Source organism: Bufo bufo, chromosome 3, assembly GCF_905171765.1.
Source record: "Bufo bufo chromosome 3, aBufBuf1.1, whole genome shotgun sequence".
Classification (NCBI taxonomy): Eukaryota; Metazoa; Chordata; class Amphibia; order Anura; family Bufonidae; genus Bufo; species Bufo bufo.
This window is the reverse complement of record NC_053391.1, coordinates 145,801,263-145,824,055: the sequence shown is the minus strand read 5'-3', so window position 1 is coordinate 145,824,055 and position 22,793 is coordinate 145,801,263. Positions and strand designations below refer to the sequence as shown.

At 40.9% G+C, this 22,793-nt stretch overlaps 1 protein-coding gene across 1 annotated transcript in view; it reads left to right on the top strand.

The window, feature by feature from the left end:
• Positions 1 to 10,047, top strand: part of PPEF1 (protein phosphatase with EF-hand domain 1) — an 80,638-nt gene extending 70,591 nt beyond the window's left edge. The window contains exons 16-18 of the mRNA XM_040421821.1: positions 307 to 470; positions 7,062 to 7,146; positions 9,357 to 10,047. Coding sequence (XP_040277755.1) covers positions 307 to 470; positions 7,062 to 7,146; positions 9,357 to 9,556 — 449 coding nt within the window. The 3' untranslated portion in view covers positions 9,557 to 10,047. The remainder of the gene's footprint in view (positions 1 to 306; positions 471 to 7,061; positions 7,147 to 9,356) is intronic.
• The last annotated feature ends 12,746 nt before the right edge of the window (positions 10,048 to 22,793 follow it).

Sequence of the window (22,793 nt, the reverse complement as noted above, 5' to 3'; positions counted from 1 at the left end):
AGGAAAAAGGCTAAGGGAAAGTGAGGAATATGCCACAGTCCCTTAAAGCAATATATCAAAATTTTAGATATGTATTCACATGTAGTACGAGTTTATGCAAAAAAAAACAAAACAAGAAATACATTTTAACGTTACCCAATTTAGGCGAATACAGCTAAATATGCTCCTGTTTTTAATTCTTTTTTTGTCCCAATTTACACAAAAACATTTTGCAAAAACAAGTCCTAAAAGCACATAGAAGGCAACTAAATAGAAGGTAACTAAATTATATGACCATCAAAGCATAAATCATTATATATTTACTAGGAAAAATCTCCATCAATGACTGGGCGAAAACAGTGGAGGCAGTACTCCATCTGGGTCTACCTTGGAGAACATTGCGCTCGAGACTTGCACGACTGGCTTCTGATGGAAATGTAGAATATCTGTCGTGTTTTGAGGATCTTCAAATTGAAAAATCCATTAAAGAAGTAAGTGAAGCATATTGATTTATATTTCTGGCTATTTATTATGCCAAATCTCAATATGAGGTGTAAGCAAATATGAAGGGGCACACTCAGAAGGGAAACACAATAATGGATGATACAGTAGTAATTTAATACTTTAAAAACACACCCTTAAAATTAATATAAAACATACATAAAAACGCACATCAATCGTAAACAAAACGTTGCGTGCAACAATCCTGCACAATGACCTCTGTACTTGAGATCAATGCAGCAGCAATGTGCGTATGGTAATAGTGCCGACAATGTCCCAATCAGAGTCCTAATTCCATATAGTGCTGATATAGTAATGGCACTATGGCCAAATCCTGATAGAACGGTGATAGTGATGTAGCAATGGCACTATGGCCAAATCCTGATAGAGCAGTAATGGTGATGATATAACCCAGTACCAATGTCCGGTAATATGAGCGTTCAAAGGTATATAGCAGTTGTTAATGCTGACTTCACAGTGGGACTGACAATCCAGTTACTTACAGTCTCTTGCAGCTTGTGATGCTCCAGTACGAGCCCGGTCTTAGCCCTCTTCGCTGCCTGACCGCAGCGCTGGCTTCCCAGGCGGACGTACACTCGCAGCGTCCCACGTGGTGTACTCGGCCGTGCGTGGCGTCCCACGTGACCTGGTTGTCTAGGGTACCGGATGGACGCTAAGCTGACGTCACTGCTGTGCGACTTACACTCCGGTTCTATGCCGAAAGTAGATCTTGTACGCTTTTGTCCTTTGATATCGGGCTTCCTTATTCTTTTTATGAATCCACGCTCACTCTGCAGTGCCAGACGCGTTTCAGGGTCTTACGCCCCTTCCTCAGTGGTGAGCCGCTGTATCTTTTTCACTTTACAAATCTCAATATGGAATTCATAAAATTTGAAACAATTTATCAATACAAAATCCAAATGAGGAAGAAGGATGAGAAGGAGTGGAGGAAGTCTGATTCTGGTTGCTTAAGGTTTAAAAGAGACCCTGCTGCATTTTATGAAGCAGAATTCATACTTTAATAAAATTATATATGAGGATATTGATTCAGAATCACATTAAACAATTCTGTATTAAAAACCCCAATGAGTAGTCTAAATGTTTATCACCAAATCTCATATTTTCACATAGAATAATTTGCAACATTGAAGGTTTGAATTTAGTTTTTCTAACCTTCTATTCTTAGTGCCTACTGTCAATATCCGCCACCTATACCATGGCAGAAACTGCATAGCCCCTCTTGGCGCGGTCACAGCTTTAAGCTGCCAGTCCGCAAACTTTAGTGCGCACCACGCAACCGACAGTGGAATTTTGGTTTCAGTGCCTGCTCCAATATTCCGCCTGCAAATTTCACTGTGTGAACGCCCCCTTAGATTTAAAATTTTCCCATTGAAAACAGATATGGTGAACTAACTAATATGCACTGTATGAATTTACAGTCAGGTCCATAAATATTGGGACATCGACACAATTCTATAATTTTTGTCTCTATACACCACCACAATGGATTGGAAATAAAACAAACAAGATGTGCTTTAACTGCAGACTGTCAGCTTTAATTTGAGGGTATTTACATCCAAATCAGGTGAGCGGTGTAGGAATTACAGCAGTTTGCATATGTGCCTCCCACTTGTTAAGGAACCAAAAGTAATGGGACAATTGGCTTCTCAGCTGTTCCATGGCCACATGTGTGTTATTCCCTCATTATCCCAATTACAATAAGCAGATAAAAAGTCCAGAGTTCATTTCAAGTGTGCTATTTGCATTCGGAATCTGTTGCTGTCAACTCTCATGATGAGATCCAAAGAGCTGTCACTATCAGTGAAGCAAGCCATCATTAGGCTGAAAAAACAAAACAAACCCATCAGAGAGATAGCAAAAACATTAGGCGTGGCCAAAACAACTGTTTGAAACATTCTTAAAAAGAAGGAACGCACCGGTGAGCTCACCAACACCAAAAGACCGGGAAAACCACGGAAAACAACTGTGGTGGATGACCGAAGAATTCTTTCCCTGATGAAGAAAACACCCTTCGCAACAGTTGGCCAGATCAGGAACACTCTCCAGGAGGTACAGTACAGACCAAAAGTTTGGCCACACCTTCTCATTCAAAGAGTTTTCTTTATTTTCATGACTATGAAGGCATCAAAACTATGAATTAACACATGTGGAATTATATACATAACAAACAAGTGTGAAACAACAGAAAATATGTCATATTCTAGGTTCTTCAAAGTAGCCACCTTTTGCTTTGATTACTGCTTTGCACACTCTTGGCATTCTCTTGATGAGCTTCAAGAGGTAGTCCCCTGAAATGGTCTTCCAACAGTCTTGAAGGAGTTCCCAGAGATGCTTAGCACTTGTTGGCCCTTTTGCCTTCACTCTGCGGTCCAGCTCACCCCAAACCATCTCGATTGGGTTCAGGTCCGGTGACTTTGGAGGCCAGGTCATCTGGCGCAGCGCCCCATCACTCTCCTTCATGGTCAAATAGCCCTTACTTTCAAAGTTTTCCCAATTTTTCGGCTGACTGACTGACCTTCATTTCTTAAAGTAATGATGGCCACTCGTTTTTCTTTACTTAGCTGCTTTTTTCTTGCCCTAATACAAATTCTAACAGTCTATTCAGTAGGACTATCAGCTGTGTATCCACCTGACTTCTCCTCAACGCAACTGATGGTGCAAACCCCATTTATAAGGCAAGAAATCCCACTTATTAAACCTGACAGGGCACACCTGTGAAGTGAAAACCATTTCAGGGGACTACCTCTTGAAGCTCATCAAGGGAATGCCAAGAGTGTGCAAAGCAGTAATCAAAGCAAAAGGTGGCTACTTTGAAGAACCTAGAATATGACATATTTTCAGTTGTTTCACACTTGTTTGTTATGTATATAATTCCACATGTGTTAATTCATAGTTTTGATGCCTTCAGTGTGAATCTACAAACCGGATTCCAAAAAAGTTGGGACACTAAACAAATTGTGAATAAAAACTGAATGCAATGATGTGGAGATGGCAAATGTCAATATTTTATTTGTAATAGAACGTAGATGACAGATCAAACGTTTAATCTGAGTAAATGTATCATTTTAAAGGAAAAAATACGTTGATTCCAATTTTCACGGTGTCAACAAATCCCAAAAAAGTTGGGACAAGTAGCAATAAGAGGCTGGAAAAAGTAAATTTGAGCATAACGAAGAGCTGGAAGACCAATTAACACTAATTAGGTCAATTGGCAACATGATTGGGTATAAAAAGAGCTTCTCAGAGTGGCAGTGTCTCTCAGAAGCCAAGATGGGTAGAGGATCACCAATTCCCATAATGTTGTGCAGAAAGATAGTGGAGCAATATCAGAAAGGTGTTACCCAGCGAAAAATTGCAAAGACTTTGCATCTATCATCATCAACTGTGCATAACATCATCCGAAGATTCAGAGAACCTGGAACAATCTCTGTGCGTAAGGGTCAAGGCCGTAAAACCATACTGGATGCCCGTGATCTCCGGGCCCTTAAACGACACTGCACAACAAACAGGAATGCTACTGTAAAGGAAATCACAGAATGGGCTCAGGAATACTTCCAGAAACCATTGTCAGTGAACACAATCCACCGTGCCATCCACCGTTGCCAGCTGAAACTCTACAGTGCAAAGAAGAAGCCATTTCTAAGCAAGATCCACAAGCTCAGGCGTTTTCACTGGGCCAGGGATCATTTAAAATGGAGTGTGGCAAAATGGAAGACTGTTCTGTGGTCAGACGAGTCACGATTCGAAGTTCTTTTTGGAAATCTGGGATGCCATGTCACCCAGACCAAAGAGGACAAGGACAACCCAAATTGTTATCAACGCTCAGTTCAGAAGCCTGCATCTCTGATGGTATGGGGTTGCATGAGTGCGTGTGGCATGGGCAGCTTGCATGTCTGGAAAGGCACCATCAATGCAGAAAAATATATTCAGGTTCTAGAACAACATATGCTCCCATCCAGACGTCATCTCTTTCAGGGAAGACCCTGCATTTTTCAACAAGATAATGCCAGACCACATTCTGCATCAATCACAACATCATGGCTGCATAGGAGAAGGATCCGGGTACTGAAATGGCCAGTCTGCAGTCCAGATCTTTCACCTATAGAGAACATTTGGCGCATCATAAAAAGGAAGGTGCAACAAAGAAGGCCCAAGACGATTGAACAGTTAGAGGCCTGTATTAGACAAGGAAAAATGAAGAAAGGATCCCGGAGACAAATAGATTCCTCTTTCAGCTCTTCTTTTTTATTTTGAACAGTAGACAGACATGACCATCGTATACACGGCAGGATGACGCGTTTCGGGTGAGTACCCTTAGTCGTAACACATTGCTAAATGTGGCCCCTCAATATATAGGAGTAGAAATCACCCCTCCTCAAATGGGAGGAACTGATTTCAAGCAACATCCGTTGCACCACACCTAGACACACTTTTTTCATCTTGTATCAATCAGTTTGTGATTGTTAGAACACTTGTGCAGACCTTCCTCTAGCATCTCAGGCTCACATTAACCCATGATAGCATTCAGTACAAGTCGCACAGTGTGAATACTTCACACTGTGCGACTTGTACTGAATGCTATCATGGGTTAATGTGAGCCTGAGATGCTAGAGGAAGGTCTGCACAAGTGTTCTAACAATCACAAACTGATTGATACAAGATGAAAAAAGTGTGTCTAGGTGTGGTGCAACGGATGTTGCTTGAAATCAGTTCCTCCCATTTGAGGAGGGGTGATTTCTACTCCTATATATTGAGGGGCCACATTTAGCAATGTGTTACGACTAAGGGTACTCACCCGAAACGCGTCATCCTGCCGTGTATACGATGGTCATGTCTGTCTACTGTTCAAAATAAAAAAGAAGAGCTGAAAGAGGAATCTATTTGTCTCCGGGATCCTTTCTTCATTTTTCTCTGCCTGTTACGGGAACACTCCCCCAGGGCCCTGGAGCCGGGACTATACACAAACCAGATAGGTGAGCTGGATTTTCTCCGTTTTCTTTTCTGTATTAGACAAGAATGGGAGAGCATTCCTATTTCTAAACTTGAAAAACTGGTCTCCTCGGTCCCCAGACGTCTGTTGAGTGTTGTAAGAAAAAGGGGAGATGCCACACAGTGGTGAAAATGGCCTTGTCCCAACTTTTTGGGGATTTGTTGACACCATGAAATTCTGATTCAACATATTTTTCCCTTAAAATGGTACATTTTCTCAGTTTAAACTTATGTTCCGTGATTTATGTACTATTCTGAATAAAATATTAGAAGTTGGCACCTCCACATCATTGCATTCAGTTTTTATTCACGATTTGTATAGTGTCCCAACTTTTTTGGAATCCGGTTTGTACAATTTTCATAGTCATGAAAATAAAGAAAACTCTTTGAATGAGAAGGTGTGTCCAAACTTTTGGTCTGTACTGTAGGTGTATGTGTGTCAAAGTCAACAATGAAGAGAAGACTTCACCAGAGTAAATACAGAGGGTTCACCACAAGATGCAAACCATTGGTGAACCTCAAAAACAGAAAGGCCAGATTAGAGTTTGCTAAACGACATCTAAAAAAGCCTTCACAGTTCTGGAACAACATCCTATGGACAGATGAGACCAAGATCAACTTGTACCAGAGTAATGGGACGAGAAGAGTATCGAGAAGGAAAGGAACTGCTCATGATCCTAAGCATACCACCTCATCAGTGAAGCATGGTGGTGTTAGTGTCATGGCGTGGGCATGTATGGCTGCCAATGGAACTGGTTATCTTGTATTTATTGATGATGTGACTGCTGACAAAAGCAGCAGGATGAATTCTGAAGTGTTTCGGGCACTATTATCTGCTCATATTCAGCCAATTGCTTCAGAACTCATTGGACGGCGCTTCACAGTGCAGATGGACAATGACCCAAAGCATACTGCAAAAGCAACCAAAGAGTTTTTTAAGGGAAAGAAGTGGAATGTTATGCAATGGCCAAGTCAATCACCTGACCTGAATCCCATTGAGCATGCATTTCACTTGCTGAAGACAAAACTGAAGGGAAAATGCCCCAAGAACAAGCAGGAACTGAAGACAGTTGCAGTAGAGGCCTGGCAGAGCATCACTAGGGATGAAACCCAGCGTCTAGTGTTGTCTATGCGTTTCTGACTTCAGGCTGTAATTGACTGCAAAGGATTTGCAACCAAGTATTAAAAAGTGAAAGTTTGATTTATGATTATTATTCTGTCCCATTACTTTTGGTTCCTTAACAAGTGGGAGGCACATATGCAAACTGTTGTAATTCCTACACCGTTCACCTGATTTGGATGTAAATACCCTCAAATTAAAGCTGACAGTCTGCAGTTAAAGCACATCTTGTTCATTTCATTTCAAATCCATTGTGGTGGTGTATAGAGCCAAAAATGTTAGAATTGTTTCTATGTTTCTATGTTTCTAATTGTGTCGATGTCCCAATATTCATGGACCTCACTGTATGTACTATGGGAATCTAATTCAGATATGTAAAGCTTTATGATGCCTATTTCATACTGTTTAATTTTTGAAAGCATTATGTAATATATATGCTGTTTCCCACTAGGTTCAGCCAAGTTTGGTTGAGACATTATACAGATACAAAACAGACCTTGAGATCATCTTCAACATAATTGACAAGGATCACTCAGGTATTTCTCTTAATTTAGACTATACCTGTACTTGTTAGGTGCTTAAATACCAACAGCGAGAAATGTGCCATATACTATGGGTTTCTTCCATATTTCTTATTCACTGCAAATATAATTGATAATATAGACATAATAGAGAAAAAAAAAAATTCATCACTTTACTTAAAAAATAAAAGTGATCAAAAAGTCATACACACCCCAAAATGGTATTCGCAAAACCTCCAGATTGTCCCCCATAAAATGAGCCCACACACATCTCTATAGACATAACTATAACTAAGTTATGGGTGTAAGAATACAGTGATGCCATGTTAAATGGTGGCATTAGAAAGCACAACTTGTCCCGCAAAAAACAAGCCCTCATATGGCTATGTGAACAGAAAAATAAAAAAGTTATGTTTCCAGAAAGGCAGGGAGCGAAAAGAGAAAACTGAAAATTTCTGTGTCAGGAAAGGATAAATATAACTTCCATGTCATTAGTAGTAGTTCTAATTGGAATTATCTAGTCAAATAAAAGTGAGTAGTGATGAACGAATTTCTTGGATTCAATTCAGCCAAATCAGTCGAGCAATTCAGCCAAATAAATTCCTCCCACATCAAGAGTGCTCCAATTACCCTGAAAAGATTTGGATGGCATTCTGGGGTCTTCTATGACTGTATGCTATTAATTTCAACCTTTTTATTTTATTTTTTTTAAGTTGTATTATACATACTAAAAGTACAATGCAAAACTATATGAACACCCACCCCATCCCCTTCCTCCGTGCCGTTTTATATGGGCAAAACCCATCCCAAGAAGAGCCAGTCAGCATCAAAATGTTTAATCTAGAGTGTACTTAATCAAATGCTGGCTTATGTCCATTATCCATAGATGGCTACACCAGTCATTCCAATAGGTAATTCTAAACCGTAGCATAAGCTCAACATATCATTTAATTCAGTTACAATCTGTCTTGAGACAGTAAACATTCTAGTTTTCAAGAGGGCAGGAGATGCCTATCCAGCTTTATTTATTTCAAGCTGTTTAATGCCAAGCCAGCATTAGTAATCCGAACGTGACAGTGACATACATGGCTATGGGTAAATGCATGGCTGCTGGTGGTGACAAACAGCCTCTTTAAAAACAAATAATGGCTCTGTAGGATTTTTGGATGAAGTGAAGATCAAGCTGCCCAGGATTATTTAATTTATTTCACCTGTCAATATTTTTGTGATAGCAATTAATCATTGATTGATATGCATAGTTTATTGCTTGTTTTACATTTCTTATTTCTTTTTAAACTGATCCAAATTTTTTTTGCTGTTTGGCAGCAAATGCTTGCCGGTGTGTATACACACACTGCTTGGGGTCATGTGATCCACCTCCATCTCTCCTGTCTTCTGACCGTCTGACCGGAAAACGGTGTAGGCTAATTTGAGAAATTCACCTGAATCGAATTGCCAAATATTCAGATTTTACTTGAATTTTTGAAAAATTCGGATCAGATTCAATTCATTTAGAATCGTTCACTCATCTCTAAGTAATGCATGCGGCAAATAATGTATGGTGCTGAGGATACTTTGATAGGTGGGTTGTATGTAGCTATTTGCGCATGTCCAAAATAATCTAGAAATAATATATATCTTTATAAATATATATATATATATATATTTATAAAGATGGCTCCTCAACATTTTTCTTGAATTGGTAATACCTTCAATGGTGGACATATATAACATAGGATATCTTTTATCAATGGTGTATCAATGATCATAGATGTAGGTGTATCTGTACAGTGCCACCTGCTGTTTGTGCATTTCCTTTGTCTGTTCATCTCACTAACATCACTGAGGTGGTAGCACATGCTCAGTTCCATCCTTCAAATGCCACCAGCTGTATCTACTATTAGAAGCTGTGCTAGTTACAGGGAAAGGGCTGCAGCAGAAAGGACATGTCTCCTGAGAAAGGACACACCATCTCAGCTTCCAGCCTGAAGGGAAACTAGCAGACCATTTGAAGCAAGGAATGGGTAGATGTCTGGATCCATGTGAGATACATGGCTGGTTCTAGTTTTGTTAGAGATTGATATCTAAATTACGGTATGTCTGATTTTCCTTTTAAACTTTAATAATGGGATAATCCCTTTAAGGAGCTGAATGTTAAAGAGCATTATGAAGAGGAATTATTGTATTTTAAAGATCAGAGAGCCCTAATTTCATATCTCCTTCAGGTTTGCTATCTATTGAGGAATTCCGTCAGACATGGAAGCTTTTCACCTCCCACCTTCAAATCGATATAGATGAGTCAACTATAGATGACTTGGTCCACAGCATAGATTCCAACAAGGATGGTAGCATTGATTTTAATGAGTTTTTGGAAGCTTTTCGAGTGGTTCACAAATTTGAAAGAAAGGATAGTAACAGAAGATGAAAACCATTACTCATGAAGGAGAATTTCACAGTCATGACCACTTCAAGACAGTCGATTGTTTCCAAACCTTGAAGTCGATGGGCTCTCTCTGTATGATGCAAGTCCTGCCAAGAGCAGAGGCCAGGTATGCTTGTCAGTCATGTACGAAGGAGAAGAAAATTTGATGCAATCATGGAGCTGCAGTCAATGACTGAACTTTGGGGACTTTGAAAAATGGCACTGAGATATTCAGCTGCGGACCACTATGGTGGACTTTTGAAAGAAACCATAAATGCAAGGCATATATACACGTTAAATATAAACTTATTCTATAATCAAAGTATGAGTATGGCCCAGGTTTAAATCTAGATGCAAACATTATTATTATTATTATAATCGTTAACTTTATTACTTTGACTTGGACAGATGGCTTTATGAGCAAACGGGAGCCTTTAGTCATATCTGGACTAGCTTGGCTCAGCACCAGGGGCAAACTAGTGCAAGAAATTTTACTTAGGGTATGCTCACGCATGCAGTTTTGGAAAACAAAATCTGGAGTGGATCATAAAAGGAGAAAAAAGTATAAAGGACAGGTTTGAATTTGCCTTTTTTTAATTTATTTTTTATTCACTTGTTTTGGCTTCCATAACTGCATGCAGAAACCTGACCATATGGTCCTACCCTAAGACATAGAATATTAGTGTAATTAAAATATATTCAAAGATAATGTAATACTTTTAACAGTTATGAATAGAGAAGTAATATGCTGTATATCAAAAATATGCATTTGGACTATATTAATGCTGTTTGTTTTATTTAAAAACTGAATGTTTAATAAGTACTGTATATGTACAATTTTGGTCATCTACACTGCAAATTATTCAGCCTTTACAAAAAAGTTACATGTAAAATAGCAATAGGAAATAACATTTAACCTAATGAATACTTAAGCCCTTTAAGACTATGGGGAGAATTTATCATGTCCTGCACTCCAGAATTCTGGCTTCAAAAAGTTACAACATAGGGGTTTAAGATTTTTTTGGCTTACTTGTTCATATTTTGCAACTTTTTCCATTTATATAACACTCCCTCCAGTTTTTAAAAGTGAGAGGGAAAGTAGGCATGGTAAGCTATGTTAATTAGCTTCCCCTTTAATTTATCACTGCAACTTTTTTAAAAAGGTTCAAAATCACTCTAAAGGAGAGGTATTAAAAAAACTGTAGCAGCAATTCTAGATGAAAATGTTAGGTTTAATGATGCACCAAATTTATCAAATGCAGCCTTGATAAATTTGGTACAATGTACAATGAAACAGACTCAAGAAAAATTCACTTCACATATACTTCACATGATAAATTATCTCTATTATGTTTCTAAAATAGCCATCCTTCTTTCAATAGCTTTCAGAAGCCTTACATCCGTGGAACCTGTGAGCAACTAAATTTAGCTAAAGCATTGCTACAGCCCTACAGTTCTTTGGACGTGTAGTGTTTTTTTCACACTGAAAATCTAATGTTTGTTGAGAGCGAACAAGTTCGCATTGAGGGTTAAATAAGAAGGGGACTAGGTCATTATTAAAGCTATTTTGGTTGAAAAAGGTAGTAAAGTATTTGGATGCATGGTCAGTAGAATTGTTATCCAATGTAAAAATTTTTTATCAAGATAGAACTGATAAAAATAACTTAAAAAAGAATAAAAAACTTTTTATGACAAGAATGATCCAGTCAAGAATCGGGGGCTGAAATGGCACAGCAGCCCCCGATGGGAGAGCGAGGGAGCTCCCTCCCTGTTAACCCCTTTCATACAGCGGTCCCTACGGACCGCGGCATGGAAGGGGTTAAACGTCTGACATCACAGCACAGATGTCAGCCGTTTCGAGCAGAGTGTCAGCAGTGTTCTGACACTCTGCTTACTAACCGCTCAGCCATCCTGGAAGTGAGAAGGGGCGAGCGGGCATCCCGCCCGCCTGCCCCCCCAGCACCACCTCAACCTCGGGTCAGGGCGGGGATCAGAAACTTCCGAAAGTACCAGGACATCAGGGCGTACCTATACCATAAGAGGTTAAATAAGAAGAGACGTCCAGCTTTCCATAAAAAAGGAATAGCTTTTATTCTTTTGAACCTTACTTTACAAAGGAGTGTGGTTTAGTATGATAGGGCATGGCTTGAGATGTGCCATCATATGCTAAAATTGCATTTATTTTCGGCAGCACACCCCTGATTACGCAGGAAAATGTGCGGCCGATAATCATGCATCCTTCATCCTGATGAAAAAATGCTCATCAGACAACAAGAGAGTGTTTACTCATTCATTGGCTGATCGGCTGCTTTATGATGCAAGCCAGTTATCAGGAACAAGTGCCCCTATGAATGCTTATTCCCCTTTATTGGCCTGAAAATCATGTGTTCTAATCGGGCCCTTAGAATTCCAGAAAAACTTTGAAAATATTTTATAGACATTTGTGCTTTTTCTTCTGAACACATTTTCGCTACCTGGAAGATCATGCATAATTTTCCAGAAATTGTGATTTCAATAGTTGATTCCTTTATTTTACAATCTTTGTCTTTTTTGTCATGGACTCCAAAAGTCATTTCACATTATAATCCACAAGTTTAAAATACTGTATTTTCTAATAATGAAAGCATACATGTACTTAAAGTTTTAAATAACTTTTTAGAATAAGCTGCTATGTGTGTACAGTATACATGAATGATAGCACTATAGTTGACCATTTTATGACTTGAACCTGGCATATTTAGCAGTTTTCTCCTTTGCATGCTGCATCTCTTATTCTCAGTTGTCTCTGAGCTGATAGAATACACATTTTCTTCTTAATTCTCTTTCAGAATCACTGTATAGGACATTATAGAAAAGTGTTACGCAGTATAGATGTGAATAAAACACTTGAGTGAGATATAAAACTTACTGTTGAATCATGTATTGCTGCTGAATCATGTATGTTTCTCTGCCTGATTGTTTCTCTCTGCACATTATCCCCTTTCCCCTCTTGCCTCCCATCTCCATAGAATTCTAAAGGATGTTGCAATCTGATGCTTCAGTGAGAAGGCAGTCCGTCCTATTCTCACAAGACAGTTTCTTACTAATTTTAGAGAGAAAGTTAGTTTAGAAAGGTGGGCGGGCAGAAAACAGCTGATAACTCTAGTACAAGGCATTTTTTCTCTGAAAATATATATTACCCAGTTTGTTATATTGACCTGTATTATTGATATATGCAAAGTTGTGTGAAAGTACAGTGACCATTTAACCATGAACTGAGGTATCACTAGTGTTTATTAATATTTAGATAGTGTTTAGTAGATATTTACTGTGCATGGCATCAAGCTGAAAGAAGCAATCGAGAGGCATTGTGAAGTGTTTCTTGTCAGGATGGTTGTCAGTCTTCTAAGCAATCAGAGCTGTAACTGGTTGACAGGACCTTCCTTAAAGGGGCTGATCGGTAGCAGTCTGACTCTTGGCACCTCCAGTGATCAACTGTTTGAAGTGGCTGCGGGACTTGGGCAAGCACTGCATCTTCTTGAGTGTTTACTTGCACGGGGTCTGCCTTGTAGCAGAGTTGCTATGTAGATATAGCTTCCTCTCTTATTCACTTGAATGAGACGGACAGCTGTAATTACCCTGCACTGAAACTACAAAGTGGACAACATGCAAGTAAACGCTGTGAAAAGGATGCAGTGCTTGCATGAGGGCCACAGCCCCTTCACAGAGTTGATTGGCGGAGGTGCTGGGAATCAGACCAGCATCGATCCTGCCCTGAGGATTGGTCATCAATATTACGAAACCGGACAACCCCTTTTATACTATTCCCAAATATCCTTTTCAGCTGGATTCCATGCAAAGTATACAGGCCCTGAAACTCTAGTTTTGGAAGCTATATAGATGCCCTTGTTGTAAGTGACCTTGTTTCATAACAGACGCACTTTAATAACTAAACATGGCTTTATAGCACATTTAAAGTTGTGAAAAACTTGACAGCGCTTCTGAGATGTCTATTTAAGCAAATACTTGTATCCCTCAGGAAATAACAATTATGCAGCTCTTTTTCTAAGAATTCTACATTGGGTTTTTTCTGTGTGTTTCATGGCTGACCCATGTTAGTGATCATACTCGCTGCTGGGTTCGGTCTCTACTGCTCCGTGGACGGCTCTTCATCTCCCTGATGCGTTGATACAGTCCTGATCAAAAGTTTAAGGCCACTTGAAAAATGGCAAAAAATCATATTTAGCATTGCTGGATCTTAACAAGGCTCCAAGTAGAGCTTCAACATGAAACAAGAAGAAATGGGAGTGAGACAAAACATTTTTTGAGCATTCAATTTAATGAAAGCAACTAATAAACTGAAACAGGCTGTTTTTCAGCTGATCAAAAGTTTAGGACCACACCTCCAAAAAAAAACTAAACTCCCCCCAAAACAGAAATCCAACTTCCAAACATGAACTCAGTAATGAGTAGCTCCGCCGTTATTGTTTATCACTTCAAAAATTAGTTTCGGTATGCTTGATGTAAGTGTTTCCATGAGGTGAGTGGGAACATTTCTCCAAGTGGTGAAGACGGCCGCACGAAGGCCATCTACTGTCTGGAACGGTTGTCCATTTTTGTAAACTTCCCTTGCCATCCATCCCCAAAGGTTCTCAATTGGATTTAGATCAGGGGAACACGCAGGATGGGCCAAAAGAGTGATGTTATTCTCCTGGAAGAAGTCCCTTGTCCTGCGGGCATTGTGTACTGTAGCGTTGTCCTGTTGAAAAACCCAGTCGTTACCACACAGACGAGGGCCCTCAGTCATGAGGAATGCTCTCTGCAACATCTGGACATAGCCAGCGACCGTTTGACGCCCCTGCACTTCCTGAAGCTCCATTGTTTCACTGAATGGAAAAGCACCCCAGACCATTATGGCGCCCCCTCCACTGTGGCGCGTAGGAAACATCCCAGGTGGGATATGCTTGTCATGCCAGTAACGTTGGAAACCATCAGGACCATCAAGGTTACATTTTTTTCTCATCAGAGAATAAAACTTTCTTCCACCTGAATGTCCCATGTTTGGTGCTCTCTTGCTAAGTCCAAACGAGCAGTTCTGTGGCGTTAAAGGAGACGAGGTCTTTGAAGATGTTTTTTGTTTTTGAAGCCCTTCAGTCTCAGATGCCGTCTGATGGTTATGGGGCTGCAGTCAGCACCAGTAAGAGCCTTAATTTGGATTGAGGATCGTCCAGTGTCTTGACGGACAGCCAATTGGATCCACCGGCTCAGTACTGGTGACATTTTTTGGGTCTTCCACTTGACTTTTTTGTTCCATAACCCTCAGGATCATTTAAGAAATTCCAAATGACTGTCTTACTGCGTCCCACCTCAGCAGCGATGGCGCGCTGTGAGAGACCCTGGTTATGCAGTTCAACAACCCGACCACGTTCAAAAAGGGAGAGTTTTTTTGCCTTTGCCATCACAACGTGTGACTACCTGACAGAAAATGACAATGAATCCACATCTTTGCACAGATTTGGCCTTTTAAAAGGCATGTGGTCCTAAAATTTGGATCAGCTGAAAAACAGCCTGTTTCAGTTTAATCGTTATTTTCAATTAATTGAATGCCCAAAAAATGTTTTGTCTCACTCCCATTTCTTCTTGTTGCATGTTAAAGCTCTACTTGGAACCTTGTTAAAATCCAACGATGTAAAATATGATTTTTTGCCATTTTTCAAGTGGTCTTAAACTTTTGATCAGGACTGTATCAACTTCTTGTTGACATGTAGCACATGACCACTGCAGTCAATAGCACAGCAGTGAACTGCTCCCCTTTTGTCATGACAAATGACATTTCAGTCGGTGTTGTCATTCCCCTTGCCAATGAGGGTTGTCCCTACACACTCTGACATTGTAAATTCAATGCTGCCAGTGCTAGACTGTGTCCTTACATGCCACTGACAAGAGGAATGGTAACACCCAGGTTTAATGGTACAAAGGAAATGGAATGGTACAATTCAGAGTTCTAATGAAAGATTCTACAGAATTGTGATTTCATGGAGAATACAAGTATTTACGTAAATAGAAATTTCAAAGATGACGTGTTCTCTATACTATTTTCAAATATTTTATTAAAGAGAATGTATCACACTATTTCTTACTGAATAAAAATCCACACTGAAACCAAATAGTGTTGCTTTGACCTTCTGAGTGTACTTGTTTTAATTTAATTTTATATACTAGATTGTCCATACACAATCCATGCCCATAATAATAGTGCCCCTTAGTGTTTTTGTGTTGCTTACATTAATAGTGTCTCCACACTGTGATAATGCCTCCTTTGTGCCCCTACATATCAGTGATGCCTCCTTAGTGACCCCACACAGTAGGAATGGCCCTTTAGTGTCCTCACATAGTAGGAATGTTTCCTTATTGTCCTCCATACAGTAGTGTTGCTCCCTTAGTGCTCTCGGACTAGTGTGATGCCCCTTTAATTCTTCACACAGTGTCCTTTGTGCAGCACACAAAGTAATGTCTCTTTAGTGCCACCCCATAGTAAAGATTTATGCTTAGAGTCCCCCACACAGAAATAGTGCCCCTGGTGTTGGCAAGTGATGCCCCATGGTTTAGTGTCTCCCCAGACTGCATGATGGCTCCTTAGTGTCACGTAGCCCTCTTTCCATCAACAATTTGAGTCAATCATCCAGTGCAGTTGTGCTCCAGTCTATGCTGTCTGTGACTTGGCTCAGCAAGCATGATGACGTAACTGCCTCATGCCTGCTTGCACCAAGCTGCCAGTGGCAGGTGTGACAGGGTGAATGGTAGAGTAGAAGGCTGATGGTTCCCTGCTTCACCATTGTACTCAGCTGTATCTGCTTCCTTAGTACACAGTTAAATAGTGACTTGTGGCAAGCTTCCCGGGACAGCGTCTCAAATCTGGGATTGTCCCACTGGATCCAAGACAAGAAGCATGCATTTATATGCAAGAGTGTTGTGGGCATGCTCTGTGACATGTGCAGAGGTCATTGTGCAGGGAGCGGGAGCAAATGAACTGTTCCCATTACCCACTGTCAGTAGTGTGATCCTGTGTTATCTGAATCCAACTTTATAATAGAGGAGTCACTATTCTCTGTAATCTTAGTCTCTGATGATAAATGAGATGACCGGTGACCCTGCCCCAGTGTACACAGCACAACGTAATCTCAGCAGGCTGCTTAGTGGTCAGAGAGAACCGTGCAAAATTATACATAAAAAAAAATAAAGAAGATATAAAAGTTACTTTGGAATGTGTATTTAAAAAAAATTCCTGTGAAAAATAATGCCCTGAGGGTTTTTCCAGTTTATTAGCAGGCTGTCACAGGTGGGGAGGCTGCAGTTATTTCCTATGTGAACTATGTTAGACGTTTCAGCATAGATTATACCTGAGAAACATATACTTAAGAGTTCTAGGATAGAGCCACAAGTCAACAATCACTTAGGAGCAAACACTCCAGGTTTATGCTTTCTTACCATACTAAGAGGGCTAAGAATATATGCATCTCCTTAATATGTTGTATGGAGATCTTTATATTCTTAATTTGAAGCCCTCTATGTTCTAGTCATCATTTTTTTGAAGACTGCTAATGATGGAATTTACCTTTTCTATGAAGGCATCACACTTCTTTCCAATGTTGTGCTTATTCTGGATAAAGTACAGTAAGTATTTCTGTCAATTGTGTTTTTTTTTTTTTTTTTACATACTCGAAATATTTTCTGTTGGTAAAAATGATATATTGTACAAAAAAAGAGCAAGGATTTAACAAGGTAAAAAAATCTCATTTTATTAATTATAAATCACATGGACATTACAGGTGAGACTCAAAAGGGACAGAACATGGAGACTGGGCCACAAAAGGGCTCTGCAATGTGGAGAATCACAATGGGGGATAATGTGACCATATACAGCAGGTAACAGACAATTAACAGAAGCTGTGAATATTGGAGTAGTTGCGGGTGCAATTGCTGTCCCCTAGTGTTGAACAACTACCTAGCTCTTATTCACAGCGTCCAAGCAATGGATGCTGTAGGGTGTAATTGGACGGTGCAATACTACTCATAAAGATGGCATATAACAATAACTGTAAGTCACTAGTCCCACCCTAATCCAGATACCATGTTACCTACCCATGTTGCTGCTGAAAAATGGTGACACGGTTCCCCCACTGATTTGACCTCAACACGTGTTTCGCCACGTAGGCTTCGTCAGGAGGTACAAATGATATAATCAGTATCCCATCTATAGTAAGATTAATGTTGAAAATGTTTTTAGAAAGTTTTCAGTTAAGTGCAATAATGAAAAAAATATTTTTTTTAATTGATAATAAGCCACAGACAAAAGTACAGTGTAAGCATTTTTTTTATTTTATGCACTCATATAGCGGTATTATATTCCGCAGCACTTTCCAGACATTAGTATCCAACTGTCCCCAATGGGGCTCACAATCTAAGATCAGAATGTCTTTGGAGTGTGGGAGGAAACCGAAGTACCAGGGGGAAACCCACGCAAACAAAGGGAGAATATACAAACTCCATGCAGATGTTATCCTTGGTCGAATTCAAACCTACCACCCCAGAGCTGCAAGACACCAGTGCTAACCACTGAGCCACCGCACGTTCTTTTATGTGAAAAATGGAAATAAGTCAATATACTACATGTCAACATCAATTATAGTTCACTGAAAAAACGATCAAGCAGCAATGACAGTTCTGGAACATCTTTTAATAGCATTCTGTGTAGGGCCATGCCTCTACTATAGTTTATTGATGAATTGCCAGCTGTCTGCAATAGAAGTCCATCTGGGCGCTACCAGTGGGGGTGCGTCACTGCACAGTTTGACAATATCCAATCAGTCGGAAAATACAAATGTGATAGCACTCTGTGAAAAAATGTGGGGGATTGAGTCAGCACAACCTGTATGTAGGTGCACATCACTATGGCGAAATACATATACAAACGGAAAATACTAATGTGATAGCACTCTGGAAAAATGTGGGGGATTGAGTCAGCACAACCTGTATGTAGGTGCACATCACTATGGCGAAATACATATACAAACGGAAAATACTAATGTGATAGCACTCTGGAAAAATGTGGGGGATTGAGTCAGCACAACCTGTATGTAGGTGCACATCACTATGGCGAAATACATATACAAACGGAAAAAACAAATGTGATAGCACTCTGGAAGTGCTATCACATTTGTATTTTCCGTTTGTATATGTATTTCGCCATAGTGATGTGCACCTACATACAGGTTGTGCTGACTCAATCCCCCACATTTTTTCTTTGTAATATCCAATCAGTGGCAGACTGGAGAGGGACCCCCCCCCCCCCCCCCCCCCCAACTTGCAATACCCAGATGGACCTTTATTGCAGACTTCTAGCACTTCATTCAGAAACTTCTAGTAGAAGTGAGGCTACTTTCACACAAGCGTTTTTGCTGGATCCCGCAGGGTCCAGCAAAAACATTTTCGTTACTGATAATACAACCATCTGCATCCGTTATGAACGGATCCAGTTGTATTATCTTTAACATTGCCAAGACGGATCCGTCATGAACTTCATTGAAAATCAATGGGGGACGTATAAGTTTTCTATTGTGGCAGAGAAAACTGATCCGTCCCCTTTGACTTGCATTGGGGGTAAAGCCGGATCCGTTTTGTTCCGCATCCCAGGACGGAAAGCAAAATACAACATGCAAGTTGCGGTTTGCTCTCCGGTCTGGGAACGCAACTAAACGGAACAGAATGCATTTTGGAGCATTCTGTTCTGTTCAGTTTTGTCCCTATTGACAATGAATGGGGACAAAACTGAAGCGTTTTTTTCTGGTATTGAGCCCCTATGACGGATCTCAATACCGGAAAACTTAAATGCTAGTGTGAAAGTACCCTAATAGAGGAATGGCACAACTTCATAAAAATAGATGTTGCAGAATTGTTATTACATTGGGGATGCAATTAGTCACTAAGACATTTCATAAGCTGCATGATAAAGGTCCTCTTTAATATATGTATGTGCAAATGAAGTCCCTTCCTTAAATTAAATATAAGCGAATGGTTTGAGTTGAATCATGTAATGGAAGAAGAGTAAAGGACTAATCAAGGCCATCCACTGTTGAAGGGGGATGAGATAGTGTCTTGAAGAGCCAAAATGAGGAAGAAGTTCGAGAATCAGGGGACTATACACCACCCCTTACACTAAGATAAGAGCACCAGTATTTAAACGAGTGCACGGTACTTGTAGTGGAAGAATACCAGTTATTGAGACAGCATATGAACATCAGGCTACCAGAAAAGGATTTTAGGCTTATTCAAGAGTGGATTTAAGCTACTTTTACATCTGCATTTTTGCTGTCTGGTTTTGAGATCCAGCAAGGGGATCTCCAAACCACAGCAAAATACACTGCTCAAAAAAATAAAGGGAACACTTAAACAACACAATGTAACTCCAAGTCAATCACACTTCTGTGAAATCAAACTGTCCACTTAGGAAGCAACACTGAGTGACAATCAATTTCACATGCTGTTGTGCAAATAGGATAGATAACAGGTGGAAATTATAGGCAATTAGCAAGAAACCCCCAATAAAGGAGTGGTTCTGCAGGTGGTGACCACAGACCACTTCTCAGTTCCTATGCTTCCTGGCTGATGTTTTGGTCACTTTTGAATGCTGGCGGTGCTTTCACTCTAGTGATAGCATGAGACGGAGTCTACAACCCACACAAGTGGCTCAGGTAGTGCAGCTTATCCAGGATGGCACATCAATGCGAGCTGTGGCAAGAAGGTTTGCTGTGTCTGTCAGCGTAGTGTCCAGAGCATGGAGGCGCTACCAGGAGACAGGCCAGTACATCAGGAGACGTGGAGGAGGCCATAGGAGGGCAACAACCCAGCAGCAGGACCGCTACCTCTGCCTTTGTGCAAGGAGGAACAGGAGGAGCACTGCCAGAGCCCTGCAAAATGACCTCCAGCAGGCCACAAATGTGCATGTGTCTGCTCAAACGGTCAGAAACAGACTCCATGAGGGTGATATGAGGGCCCGACATCCACAGGTGGGGGTTGTGCTTACAGCCCAACACCGTGCAGGACGTTTGGCATTTGCCAGAGAACACCAAGATTGGCAAATTCGTCACTGGCGCCCTGTGCTCTTCACAGATGAAAGCAGGTTCACACTGAGCACATGTGACAGAGTCTGGAGACACCGTGGAGAATGTTCTGCTGCCTGCAACATCCTCCAGCATGACCAGTTTGGCATTGGGTCAGTAATGGTGTGGGGTGGCATTTTTTTGGAGGGCCGCACAGCCCTCCATGTGCTCGCCAGAGGTAGCCTGACTGCCATTAGGTACCGAGATGAGATACTCAGACCCCTTGTGAGACCATATGCTGGTGCGGTTGGCCCTGGGTTCCTCCTAATGCAAGACAATGCTAGACCTCATGTGGCTGGAGTGTGTCAGCAGTTCCTGCAAGACCAAGGCATTGATGCTATGGACTGGCCCGCCCGTTCCCCAGACCTGAATCCAATTGAGCACATCTGGGACATCATGTCTCGCTCTATCCACCAACGTCACGTTGCACCACAGACTGTCCAGGAGTAGGCAGATGCTTTAGTCCAGGTCTGGGAGGAGATCCCTCAGGAGACCGTCCGCCACCTCATCAGGAGCATGCACAGGCGTTGTAGGGAGGTCATACAGGCACGTGGAGGCCACACACACTACTGAGCCTCATTTTGACTTGTTTTAAGGACATTACATCAAAGTTGGATCAGCCTGTAGTGTGTTTTTCCACTTTAATTTTGAGTGTGACTCCAAATCCAGACCTCTATGGGTTGAAAAATTTGATTTCCATTTTTTTATTTTTGTGTGATTTTGTTGTCAGCACATTCAACTATGTAAAGAACAAAGTATTTCAGAAGAATATTTAATTAACTCAGATCTAGGATGTGTTATTTTTGTGTTCCCTTTATTTTTTTGAGCAGCAGTGTACTTTCATTATAATAATACAACTGGCTGTATTATATCGAAAATGAAGACACCGAATCCGGCACTAAAACCATTATAAGTCAATGGTCGCCGGATCTGTTTTTTCGTGTAAAAAAATAAATAAAAAATAAATAAAATAAATGTCTCTCGCACCATTGACTTACATAGTTTTTGGTGCCTGATCCGGCTTCTTCAGTTTCCCATGCCGCACACAAAAGTGCTGCTTGCAGCGGTTTTTGTGTCTATATGGAAACGCAACAAACCAGAACGGAATGAATTCTGGTGCACTCTGTTCCGGTTTGTTCAGTTTTGTCCCCGTTGACAATGAATGGGGAAGAAAGTGAAGCGGTGTGCTGCGGTTTTGGAAGTAGCCATATTCAGCAGGTTTACAAGTTTACATCCTCAGATGTCAGAATTAATCAGGCTTTTACTAGTGGAATGGTGGTAATGTCACAAATGATATACAAAGTCCTGTTTGTAAGCGATATTTTGGCTTAATCTAAATACACTAGAAAATAAACCCTTCAGAAGGACATTAGGATGGGAAAGGGGTACTCATCAATGTCAGCCACCAAACAGCAATTTCTATCAGTTGTGCACCCCCTTTCACAAAGACATTCACTTAAAGGGTTTCTACCACCAGAAATACTGTTATGTAGCTGACTGACATTAGCGATGCGCTAATGTCAGCACTACATAACAGTATGTTTCTAACATTAGTCCCTGCAGCCGTTTTTGCTAAAAAAGCACTTTTATTATATGCGAATGAGCCTCTAGGTGCTATGTGGGCGTAAAATCAGCACCTAGAGGCTCCGTCCACTCACCCATTATCCCGCCCAGGTCCAGTGTTGTGCCCGCCCCGCTCCTCTTGATTGATGCCACTGTTCCCTGCATCGATGGCGAAATCCCACGCCTGCGCCGTTCACTTCTGTCTTCGGCGCAGGCGCAGTGAGTGAATGATGCGATCCTGGTGCCGGATTCCTCACTGCACCTGTGCCGACTACGTCACAGTGAGGAAGCCGGCATCAGGAGAGCGGCCTTCACTCACTGCGCCTGTTCCGAAGACAGAAGTGAATGGCGCAGGCGTGGGATTTCGCCAATGATGCAGGGAACAGTGGCATCAAACAAGAGGAGCGGGGCGGTCACAACACTGGACCTGGGCGGGATAATGGGTGAGTGGACGGAGCCTCTAGGTGCTGATTTTACGCCCACATAGCACCTAGAGGCTCATTAGCATATAATGAAAGTGCTTTTTTTAGCAAAAAACG